This window comes from Sprattus sprattus (assembly GCF_963457725.1).
Source record: "Sprattus sprattus genome assembly, chromosome: 17".
Taxonomy (NCBI): domain Eukaryota; kingdom Metazoa; phylum Chordata; class Actinopteri; order Clupeiformes; family Clupeidae; genus Sprattus; species Sprattus sprattus.
The window spans coordinates 12,438,312-12,450,769 of record NC_137915.1 but is presented as its reverse complement, the minus strand read 5'-3'; the positions used below and the strand labels follow the sequence as shown (position 1 = coordinate 12,450,769).

Sequence of the window (12,458 nt, the reverse complement as noted above, 5' to 3'; positions counted from 1 at the left end):
CAGCTGGATTGGGTGAAAAACCCATTTCTCTTGTCCGAAGCATGTGGAAGCTCTGTCACTAATCAGGAAACACTCATGGAAGTGTCATCTGACCGTGGACTCCAGATGAAGTTTGCCACATCCACACTCACACAGTTTTGGATGTGTGTGAAGCAGGAGCACCCTGACCTGGGAGAGAAAGCTTTGGAGCAGCTACTACCCTTTGCCTCCACATATTTATGTGAGGCCTCCTCCTCTGCAATGACTGTGATCAAAACAAAGCAGAGAAACAGACTGTGCCTGGAGAAGAGCTTGATCACAGCAGTTGCCTCCTTGCCACCAAGACTGACAAAGATTTTCAGCGAAGCACAAGCACAAGTTTCTTACTAAAATGTAATTGCAAACGCACTCAGTTCAATACAACAATATTCAATGTTCAATCTTCAGTGCTGACAGTTTAATAAATCAGACAATGATGGCATAGCGCTGTGTATAACATTTTTTTCAATCAAAAATGCTTTGCGCTGGTTAGGGGGTACTTGGCTGAAAAAATATTTCACAGGGGGTACAATACTGAAAAAAGGTTGAGAACCACTGCCTTAACAGGTTACTCTGGGTACTAGTTGTGCCTTTAAAGGTTACTCGGGGTACTAGTTGTGCCTTTAAAGGTTACTCAGGGTACTAGTTGTTCCTTTAAAAGGTTAGTCGGGGTACTAGTTGTGCCTTTAAAGGTTACTCAGGGTACTAGTTGTGCATTTAAAGGTTACTCAGGGTACTAGTTGTGCCTTTAAAGGTTACTCAGGGTGCTCGTGGTGGGCCTACCTATCCTCTGACCCGAGCCCTTTTCTGCAGCGCAGGCGAAACCCAGCGTGCCACAAATCATTACTTATGATTAAATACCGGCAACGAGACAGAAGATTCCGTTTTTTTCTTTCCTTCCTCTGGTGAGGCCGAGCAGCGGAGCCAGACGGGGGGGGGGGGGGGTGGTGGGTGGTGTAGACGTTAAGTAATGCATCTGAGCGGCTTAGACTTCATCTCAGGGCTAATGGGCGAGAGGGTGGAGGGCTCCGTGAGGGAAGTCCAGCGCACCTCAGCACAGCACAGCACAGCACAGCCAGCCCCGGGCAGACACTCTGTTTACAACTTCAATATTCTAAAAGTTGGCGATAAATTATTCATCTGCTTAAAAGAGCCCCTAATCAATGGGAGTGACTCGCGGCTATTTCGCTTTTCCTTTCGAGACCCAGACAGACAGAATGTGTGTGTGTGTGTATGTGTGTGTTTTGTTTATTTTATTTCTGGGGACTGGATTGGATCAGCTGATTTACAATATCTAATAAAAGAGCACCTAAGTGGCCAACTGCTTCACTATTCATGCGTGTGTGCGTGTGTGTGTGTGTGTGTGTGTGTGTGTGTTTGTGTGTGTGTGTGTGTGGCTGGCTAATCTACTTAAGTGGGTGTGTAATAACCATGGTCTCTTATCCTGTAAGACTGTATCTAGTTGCCTGACGGGGCGGATGTGAACAGACTCCTAAACACACACCTGGACGTCGTGCTCATAACCCCGCTCCCCTTCACACAATAGGTGACCCACCTTGGACAGGGCCTTGATTTTATGGCCAGTTTGCCATCATGACCCGCTTTTTAAATCAACCAGTGGCACCTCAGTCTCTGACTGTGAGGCCAAGGGCTCACTTCCTCATGGAGTGGAATCGTTTCAGTGGAGTGTCTGTGTTAGCATTTCTATCTGAGTGATAGGAAGAAGACGGCCATTCCAACTGGAACAATAGCAAGGACTAGCAATTATTATTTCACCAGATGGAGTGCCATTATTGTGACCACTAACCTACATTTATGAAAATATACGTATATTAAAATGCACTTTTCTTTGATAGCATTCATTTAGCCTCTCTAGTGGAGAGCAATTATGTCATTGAAAGCAGCAGGTTCCTACCGCACACACCACACGGGTTCCTACACTTCATTCAAGTTTCATTTATTCAAAGATTTGTTCATAATGAGAGAGATCGGAGCCGTCAGTGAGGTTGAGTGTGCGTGTGTGTGTGTGTGTGTGTGTGTGTGTGTGTGTGTGTGTGTGTGTGTGTGTGTGTGTGTGAATTTGCAATCCTTTGCACTGCGTTGTGTGAAGAGTGAAGACCAGCCCAAAAAAACTGAAACCTGCGTTCTTAGGCTGGAGAGGAGAGTGTGTGTGGTGGACGTGACTACCATACTGCCTGGTGTGGTGTCTTTGGTGATGTGGTAGGCGTGACTACCATACTGCCTGGTGTGGTCACACACACACACACACACACACACACACACTCACCTGCATGAGCATGTAGTAGATGCCAGCCAGACCATGTGCGGCCCCGACGTACTGCTTTTTATGCCACTCGTACAGCAGGGGGCAGCGTTCCGTCTTCTTCTCTTCTTTGGACAGGTTCTTCCCCGACTCCAAGATGGCCGTCACCACCTGATGAAGAGAAAAACCACAGATTGATGGCTGGTCTTGGTGTTGGTCTTTATTTTTGGGGTTATTGGATGGGTTTTCATTTGAAAGTAGATGTACTCCATAGCAGTGTGTCATATGACTGCTGCAGACAGACAGGATGAGCAAGAATTAAGTGAAATAATAACAAGATATATTTTTTCGTTCCAAGAAAAGTGTGCAATCTTGAATGATTACGTTTCTGACAAAAAAAGACTAAAAGGGTTGGTAAATGTCTCATTCTGAGTGCAAATGTGAGGAACTATGTGGTGGCTGGCCATTCACACAGGCATGTATTGGCAGCTGGATTTTGATTGGCCATTGGCGGTTTTTGAGCTATTGCCCAAAAGGAAGACAAACAAACCTTATATGGGCATCATGAGGCTGCAGAAAAAACACATTAGACCAGAACAGATCGCCTCGAACACATATAATGGTGACACCCATCTAATCACACAGACATTAACCACTTTCCCCAACATTGCAAACCACATTATTCAAATCCATTTAGGCACAATACAGCTTTCAGTAGTATATCTCTCTCTCTCTCTCTCTCTTAGTGTCCATTATGCCACCCTGTGCTTGAGGTGGACCAGATGCTGTACTGAGCTGTACTGTGCATGATGAGCAGGTTTACGTCAGGCTAACAGCTTAATGACTGTGACGCATGAGGTCCAGATGCGTTTGGCGCAGGGCCGGGGAAGAGAGAGGGAGAAAGAGAGAGTGAAAACAGAAACAGAGGGAGATAAACAGAGGGAGAGAGGGAGGAGGGAGGAAAGAATCCACTCAGTGACACAGTCACACAGAAGCACTGCAGTTTGAGTTCAGTCCAGGAAAATCACCTGACTGTTTATCTAAAAGTGCCTACAGGCATTGATATGGATTGGCTGTGCTTAGTTGAGTGTGTGTGTGTGTGTGTGTGTGTTGACTGTTTATCTAAAAGTGCCTACAGGCATTGATATGGATTGGCTGTGCTTAGTTGAGTGTGTGTGTGTGTGTGTGTGTTGACTGTTTATCTAAAAGTGCCTACAGGCATTGATATGGATTGGCTGTGGTTAGTTGTGTGTGTGTGTGTGTGTGTGTTGCAGAGCTATATGTATGTGTGAGTGTGTATGTGTATGTGTTGCAGAGCTATGTGTGTAAGTGTGCTGCCCCTAGGCTAGACCGGGCGGCAGATGCATGTGAATGTGTGTGCCAATTTGTGCATCAGGGTTTTTTGTTAGCCTGTAATAACTGGTTTTTGCCTGGTAATATTGATTAAAAAAACTTTAAATGAAAAACGTGCCATGTCAAAATGTCTGCTTAAAATGCAGACGCCATCCCTAATCAGCATATTTGTATTTTGACAGCGAAAGCCTAAAGTCTAACAGCCTACAGTACTTTTTGCAAGCTCACCTTAAGGGACGCCTGAATCTGCAGTGCCACCTCTCACTGATGCCAAGCACGCACGCCATCGCGGGTACAGAGGCAGTAATGACGACGCTCCACGGTTACGGTGGTCTAACTTTTGCAACAGCTTGCAAAGTACTCATTTATGAGTTCAGCGAGCTGTACCCCGACTGGGCCACGCCGCAACGCCGGTGTCGAGCTGACTGGTGCTCTGCCCATGCCAGGCGTGCCAGCGGAGGGGATTCTTTCTGCAGAATCAGACTAAGACGGCGCTGCAAAGTCGTCTGGAGGACATGTTTGATTTCAAGGCAGCAGCAGTAGACTTTACCACCACAGGGGAAAAAGGAGAAGATAAATTATTACCGGGCAGGGTTGGCTATGGGCTACAATTAATGTTGTGTAGGCCTGGCCTTTTCTTTAAAATAAATAAACAAACAAATAAATAAATAAATAGATAAATAAACAGGCTTCAGATGTTTCAGGTTACTGATGTTTTGTGATGGCCTACATTTCAGGAGGTAATGTTGAGGTTCTGCTCAATCATTACGGTTCATCTCGCTTAATTGTTACTGCTCAGTCGTTCTCATGCTTTTGTCAACCTAGGTGTACATTATATTTGTGAAAGTCATTGACCCAGTTGCATGTGTGAGTTATGAGACCAGTGAAGTGGTTCCAGGGATTGTGTATTAGTTGTGTCCGTTTGTGCGTATATATACAGTATGTGTGTGTGTGTTAATGTATACATCTTTGTGCAGTGCAGTGCAGCAGAGTGGAGTGTATGTATGTGTGTGTGTGTGTATGTATCTTTGTGCAGTGAAGCACAGTGGTGTGTGTGTTTGTGTGTGCGTGCATATGTGTGTCTCTGTGTGTGTGTGTGTGTTTGTGTGTGTGTGTATTGTTACGCAGCTGGTAAATGGGGACACTGCTGCAGAGTGGGGAAAACGCAGACTCAGCCTCATTCCCAATCTCAGTCATCCGCAACCTGCTTTCCTCTCCCTCTCTCTTTTTCCCAACCCTGCTTTTCTCTCCCTTTCTCTCTCTCTCTCTCTCTCTCTCCCAACCCTGCTTTTCTCTCCCTTTCTCTCTCTTCCAACCCTGATTTTCTCTCTCTCGCACACACTTTTCCCCTCTCACACACACTCACACTCCAATGAGACTCCGGTTCCTGTTCCATCCACAGAGCGAAGGCTCACGGTCACTTTGCTTTTGTATCGGAGTTTCACAACCAACTTCACACAAAACCCCAGCTGAACTAGATCTAAACCCAACCTGTACCAGGTCTGAACCCAAGCTGAACTAGATCTAAACCAAACCTGTACCAGGCCTGAACCCTAGCTGAACCACATGTAAACACAGCCTGAACCTAAACTGAATCACAAATCGACTTGATCCAAACTAAACCTGAACTATATCTGAACTGGTCCTAATCCAGACGTAAGCCAAACCAGAACCATGTTAATGAATCAGACCTAAGTGAGATGTGACTCCTATCTCATATCAGACTGGCAGTGGGTACGGTGCGTTTGGGTGCAGTGCAGTGGGCAGCCTTCTAAGCGGTTTGCCCGGGTTCAGTTCTCTGCCCCTGCGTGTTGTATGTACGTTGCTTTGGATAAAAGCATCTGCTAAATACCTTAAACTTTATATCTGAACTCAGCCTGACCCCTGTCAGCACAGCAGATTAAGAAAAGGAGAATTCAATTAAATTCAATTCAATTCATTATTTCTACAGCGCCAAAACAATAGAATAGTCTCAAGACGCTTTACAGAGCCCAGATTTCCACTGTGATACAGGAGTATCCTCTCCATCTGGGAATAACATCTGTGTTGCAGTCAGAGCAAGTTCATTCACAGAGAGGCAACCGGATAGTGGTGAGATGTGTTCATTCTCAACTTCCCACCATTAGTCAGTGATTCCCAACGCTTCTGGCTGGATCTGAGGTCCTCTCATGTAGGATTCCACACACAAGTGACGGCCATACTTACACTTGATGGAACTGGAATTATTGTTATTATTATAGGTAAACATGTACTGCTCTGTATCTACAACTCACTCTAAATGTGTACTTCGTCTGTCTCTCACTGAGATCCAATGCAAATGACATGTGACCCTCCCCCCTCTTCCTGCTAGAGGCCTTGTGTCCTGGCATCCCCATCCCCCCATAGGTGACCCCCTCACTGTATTCCCCCCCCCCCCTTCTCTCACCTAAAAGGGTGTGGCCCTTCCCCTCTCCCTTTGTACTGTAACCTGAATTGTATAAAATGCGATAGCATACTGCTATCAGGTTAGACTTTCCTTGAACCAACAACCAAGAGGGGTCTCCACGCTGAAATACAAACCTCCAGAAAACTGACTCTGCCTCCGGTCCATTCTTCAACTTTAGCGTGCTTTTTAATATTCCATTACACTAGAGTAGTGACCACACAGCTTTGAGTATGTGCGTGTGTGTGTGTGTATGTGTGAGTGAGGGAGGGCATGTGTGTGTGGAGCTCAGGATGTCACAATGCAACGGCCCACACTGCATCTGCCACTGCAGCAAGCATGTAATGTTGAACGGTTGTGTATGAACAGACTCAAAATGCTAAAGAGCTTATTTGCATCCAACTTAACATCTCCCGACTGACTTGAGCTTAGTTTCAAAAAGCTATTGATGAGATGCTCTCTGAAATCCCTCTACATTCACACATTCAACCTGGAATAAACTCTATTCATTACAACTAAACTACAGCTTCTCCAATCCTACATCACAACTGACCTAGAAAAGCACTGGGCAGGTGCATGATGATGTGTGTGTGTGTGTGCACAGACAGAACGGTGTGACACACACACACACACACACACACGTCTCTCACCTGCCCCAATTCCCTGCCGGATGTGTGTGTATAGGAACGGTACAGAGGATGTTTACACAGATGAAGTTCTATTGTGGATCTGGGAGTGCCAGAGAAATGTGCTTTTCATCTCACACAAACACCCGGACACTCAAAGATTTGCGCATATATTTAAAAATGTATATATCTAAAGACAAACATTATGAGTAATCCCAATTAATTCCTTGCAGGAGAAGCAACTGTTACATAGAGAATAACTGAGATTTATGTAACAAGGAAAACAATGATTTTTTTTTTTATGTGCACAATTACTATGCAACTGGGAAATACATTGTGTTTTAAATGTATTTCATAAACAAACAACATGATTATGAAATAAAGTAATGAATTCAGTAGTTTAACAACTAACAAAAACCTTTTTACTCTACATTAGACATTTGTTTTACATCCACGGATTCTGTCAGTTTTAGCTGAAGCAAACCAAGAGAGATGCCCACTGGTTGTGCAGAGATCTGTACTGCTTGCTTTGGCTGTTAATCTCCAACTTTAGCAGGGCTCACAGTTTCAAATCAGGTCATCATTTTACCATCTTTGAAGCCTTTGCTGGCTAGCCAATCTCTGGTGTACTTGGTGATGGAGCACTGTCTTGCATCAGCATCATGGACCTTTTGAATGATGCTGGCTTCTTCTGGCACCACTGCTTGGAGCTCGTTATCAATCCATTTTCCTTTTGAAATGGCCCAGCCAACTCACTGACGAGAATACCAAACCTTATCATCATCTCTCCCCCTCCTTGCTGCTGCTTCAGTCTGAAGAAGTCGATCAGCGATCCAGCCACAGACCTATCAATCAGGTCTTTCCATTGTCATGCTTGCTTGATGATTTTGTTTGTGGTTTTTAATGTAAGGGAGGCTGGTTTTCTGTCTTTCTGCGCTTTCCAATCATGCAAAGCATGAGGCACTTTGCCCCTTGTGCTCTCGCAGACTACAGGAAGCTCCCTTATGGAAGATGATGGAATCGAGGTCAAACGGTTTCCTGGATACGTCCTGTTTAATTCTTCTCAAGTCTCTTGTGGCTAACAGGCCTTTTTTCTTCATAACTCATTTGTTTTGTGTCCCTGTGGACTCACTCTCCCAAATCTCCTGATTGTGTGGTGATCACCACTCAACATCTGTGCCATTCCAACTGCTTTGTATCCCTCTGACAGCCGTTTCATCATCTGTTAGGCCTCTTTTTTTCCTCCCATTTAAACAAAATAAATAATAAAAGCCACACCCTCTCTTTTACAGCAATTAATTCACCTAAAATGTTTTACACTGAGTAAATAATGAGGTTATTACGGCTTTCGGTTGAATAAATGCCTTTAGATTTCATGAAAACTATGGACTTGCATAATAATTATGTACACACACAGTGTAGCCTATATACTAACAGTGGGAAAACAGAACCGGTTCTAAAAGGCAAAGGAACTAGAACAGTTCCAGTGGGGAAAAACAGATCAGAAGTGTGTTCAAATTCCGCAAACACAAGTGAGCGTTAGAGGCGATCACGTTTTCTTTCGATTTTACATTTTTTTGTGTAAACATTCCAAAATGTTCGATTTAAACAACATCCCATAATCCAGCGTCTATGTTTGTTTGCCAAAAACTACCTCCTTAACCGATTTGCGTGTGTTCGCAAACATTCGCAGTAAACTCAAAGCAAGCTGTTTTTAAAATGTTTGCCTTTGCATGCTTTTGTGAACACATCTCAACCCTGAGGGGTATAAACGGATGGAGAGGGTGGTCCTGTGAGGGGTATAAACGGATGGAGAGGGTGGTCCTGTGAGGGGTATAAACGGATGGAGAGGGTGGTCCTGTGAGGGGTATAAACGGATGGAGAGGGTGGTCCTGTGAGGGGTATAAACGGATGGAGAGGGTGGTTCTGTGAGGGGTATAAACGGATAGAGAGGATGGTTCTGTGAGGGGTATAAACGGATGGAGAGGGTGGTTCTGTGAGGGGTATAAACGGATGGAGAGGGGGGTTCTGTAAGGGGTATAAACGGATGGAGAGGGTGGTTCTGTGAGGGGTATAAACGGATGAGAGAGTGGTTCTGTGAGGGGTATAAACGGATGGAGAGGGTGGTTCTGTGAGGGGTATAAACGGATGGAGAGGGGGGTTCTGTGAGGGGTATAAACGGATGGAGAGGGTGGTTCTGTGAGGGGTATAAACGGATGGAGAGAGTGGTTCTGTGAGGGGTATAAACGGATGGAGAGGGTGGTTCTGTTGGGAAGGAAAAGTGACTGGAGCTGAGGGGGAAACACTGGATTCCTGCCCTTGGCTGTGAATGCCAATTAGATGCGTACACACACACACACACACACACACACACACACACACACACACACACACACACACACACACCAAGGAAAACTACATTTTGAAATTAAATATCTGGGTTTTAAATAATTCCTTGCAATACTGACTGTCAGTATAAATCAGGCCTAGAAGCAGCAGAGAGAAAGAAGACACTCTTTCAGATCAACATGGTTACACAATCCCTCCCCCGGAAACTTCATAAAAACATCCCATGTACAAATTATACACACACTACGCATACAAACCTTTAAAAAAAAAATTAAAAATAGATCATATTCATCTAAATCTATGACTAGATGAAATTAAATCAATTGCCATTTCTGGTGTGAACTATGTTTAGTTTAAGGGGGTTTGAGTGCAGAGTGCTGGATGGTTGGGTTTGGGGATACAACTCTGACGCAGACTACCGTGAGGTTCTGGAGGTATATATGAGAGCAGGGCAGTGGATCTGGGGGTAGAACAGTGGCTGCAGTGTCATCACTTCTGAGGCCAACTGAGCTCAGCAGCTCCGGGAGACAACCTTTGACCCCTACACACCACTGCCTGCACAGTCAGGGAAATGCCAGGCTGGCTAGAGCGGCTCTCTATCTCTCTCCCTTTCTCTCTCTCACACACACACACACACACACACCACACACACACACACACACACACACACACACACACAGTCACACACACAGTCACACACACATAAACATACAAACACAAGGACATACACATACACAAGCACCCACACATATTTATATGGAGGAACATATATGCATACACACATGCACACACATGCATGCACAGACACACAAAGGCACACACACACACAATGCACTGTATGTATGTGTGAAATGTTTGTATGAGTGCACCCACCTTACAGATGGGCATTTGGTACACAATACTGTATAGCCTCACAACAATTACGCAGGCAACAACTATGCACAGCAATACAGTCTAGGTATACACCGCAATTACATTACCTCATCACAGATGAACCTCTGCACAACACCATAATACTTCCATAATACTTTTTTACTTCTTTACCTCTACCTGTTATTAATGCCATTTTTACAACTGCTAGCTAGTAGATAATGAAAACAAATGTGTGCAAGTGTGATCCTGCTACTGGCAAAGAGTAGCTGCAGAGAAGACACGGTGTGATAATTACACCCAATGAGACGGCACTTTATCACACCAGTTACAGGAATTAACGAATACGAGGAAAGAAATAATATGGGAGTGTGTTAGTGCTGCTGGAGGTCTGCAGTGAGATGCACGCATGCGTGCGCACACACACACACACACGTCTTCACTACAGTGATAAAGAGGTCTGCGTGAGGTTATTCTTCATGTGGGTTTTCCTGAACTGAAGCAGGGAGAGGCGAGGAGAGGAGAGGAGAGGAGAGGAGAGGAGAGGAGAGGAGAGGAGAGGACAGGGGTGGGAGGCTGAGGAAGCTTTAGCTGGCAGGAGCTGACATCAGACACCAGCTTTTTTTTATCTAATTTTTTTTTCTTTCAAAACCCCTCTATACATTTAGTCATGTAGATGTGCATTTTCATATAATGGTAAGATCCAGTCGAACTATTTATATATCCTGGCACAACCCCTTTCAGACTCTTCACCGCTAGTTATCATTCTGTGTTTGATTAACCTAAACCACTGAACTATATGACGTCAACATTCAAAGCGAGAGAGCAGAATGGCAGAACGGCACGCAGCAATTTTATCCCGTTACATTTGAGCTTTGGGGTGAGGAAAGGGAACAGATGGAGTATGGGGAAGGAAGGTAGAAATGAACATTTAGACAGGAGGACAGGTGAGTGCACACATAGCCTCGCTCACTCAACTTGGCTGCAGAGTGACAGCATTTGTTGCTTGGCAACACAAAAAAAAACTGAAAAGGTTGGAACTATTTTTTGGGCCAAAAAATAAACAGACAAAATGGAATGAAATGAAAGGAAACAAAATCTGGCGTCTGGCCACTTGCAAAGAAATGCGACATGAAAAGACATTTCTTTGCAAGTGGCCAAACTTGCGAAATCAGCAGGGGGTCAAATACTTATTTTCCCCACTGTATTCACGGCTGTGATTACCTGTGTCAGTCGGCCTCAGGCATCCGGCCGAATCACAACCGTGAGGATATCCTTTCCCAACCCCACTATCACGTGTTGTCATATTGCGTAATCGTCTGTGGGGATCTCACCTCTGACCTTTGGTGTTGTTAGCACCTTGCCCCATCAGAGGGGGTGCAGAATGACCTCTAGAGGCACGTCCACGCAGCTGTGAATATCTCTTGTAATCAGAGTGAGAGGTTCAGAGCTGTTCTAGTTGTGTTACCTCCTGCATGCATTTCGCTGATGGAGGAGGCTGTGGCTCGCTGGCTAGCACACACACACAAACACACACACACACACACACACACACACACACACACACACACACACACACACACACACACACACACACACACACACACACACACACACACAGACACACACACACACACACACACACACACACACACACACACACACAAAGAGAGAGCCAGCATTACACAATCAATAGTAGAGAGAATCAATTATGGCCACTAATTCAAGGATGGGTCATGAACAGAGAGAGAGAGAGATCAGGAGTGCACAAGACAAGGAGGGAGAGAGAGAAAGCGAGAGAGACAGAGAACTTGCGAGTGCACAAGACAAGGAGGGAGAGAGACCTGCACAGTAGATAAGTACATAGAGAAAAAGATCGAGTTGACAAGCAAGGAGAGATAGATGCACATAAGACAAGGATGCTGTCTAGAAGGAGCGAGCCCACATGCTAATCGGACTCCTCTGAGCTGAGGACTCTTCTGTGAAGCGGGTTCTTCACATATCTCAGTGCGTGTGCAGCTCGATCTGAATTCTCCAGAGAATCTGGGCTGTCTTGAAACAGAGTCCTTGTCTCCCTCCATACTGAAGATCAGTCACTGTGTGGGGGTGTTATGCCAGAGTGTGTAGGTGTCAGGCCTGCCCAGAGGGCCATGCATGCATGCATGCATGCATATATATATATGTGTGTGTGTGTGTGTGTGTGTGTGTGTGTGTGTGTGTGTGTGTGTGTGTGTGTGTGTGTGTGTGTGTACGTATGCGTGTGTTTTTTGCCTAATGATAACATGACTGGACAGCATGTGCTTATTGGCCCAGATTATTATTACAGGTAATATCTTTCCCTGCCCTCTCTCTCCATCCTTCTCTACCTCTCATCCTAATCTCTCCCTCTCTCCATACTTTTCTGCTTCTTTCTCTCTGTCTAACTCTATATCTCCATCCATCTCTCCCTCCCTCGTTTCTCTCTTTCTCTTTCTCGCTCCATATCCCCCCTCTCTCATTAGGTCTGGTTGGCCCAGGGCTACAGTTATAAATAGCAGGGAGATGGAGGAACAGGAGG

At 45.1% G+C, this 12,458-nt stretch overlaps 1 protein-coding gene across 1 annotated transcript in view; it reads right to left on the bottom strand.

Moving 5' to 3' along the window:
• The window catches only part of lancl2 (LanC lantibiotic synthetase component C-like 2 (bacterial)), a gene marked incomplete at its 5' end in the record, with an annotated part of 41,774 nt that overhangs the window by 12,169 nt on the left and 17,147 nt on the right, over nucleotides 1-12,458 (bottom strand). The window contains one exon of the mRNA XM_080855661.1: nucleotides 2,306-2,452. Coding sequence (XP_080711787.1) covers nucleotides 2,306-2,452 — 147 coding nt within the window. The remainder of the gene's footprint in view (nucleotides 1-2,305; nucleotides 2,453-12,458) is intronic.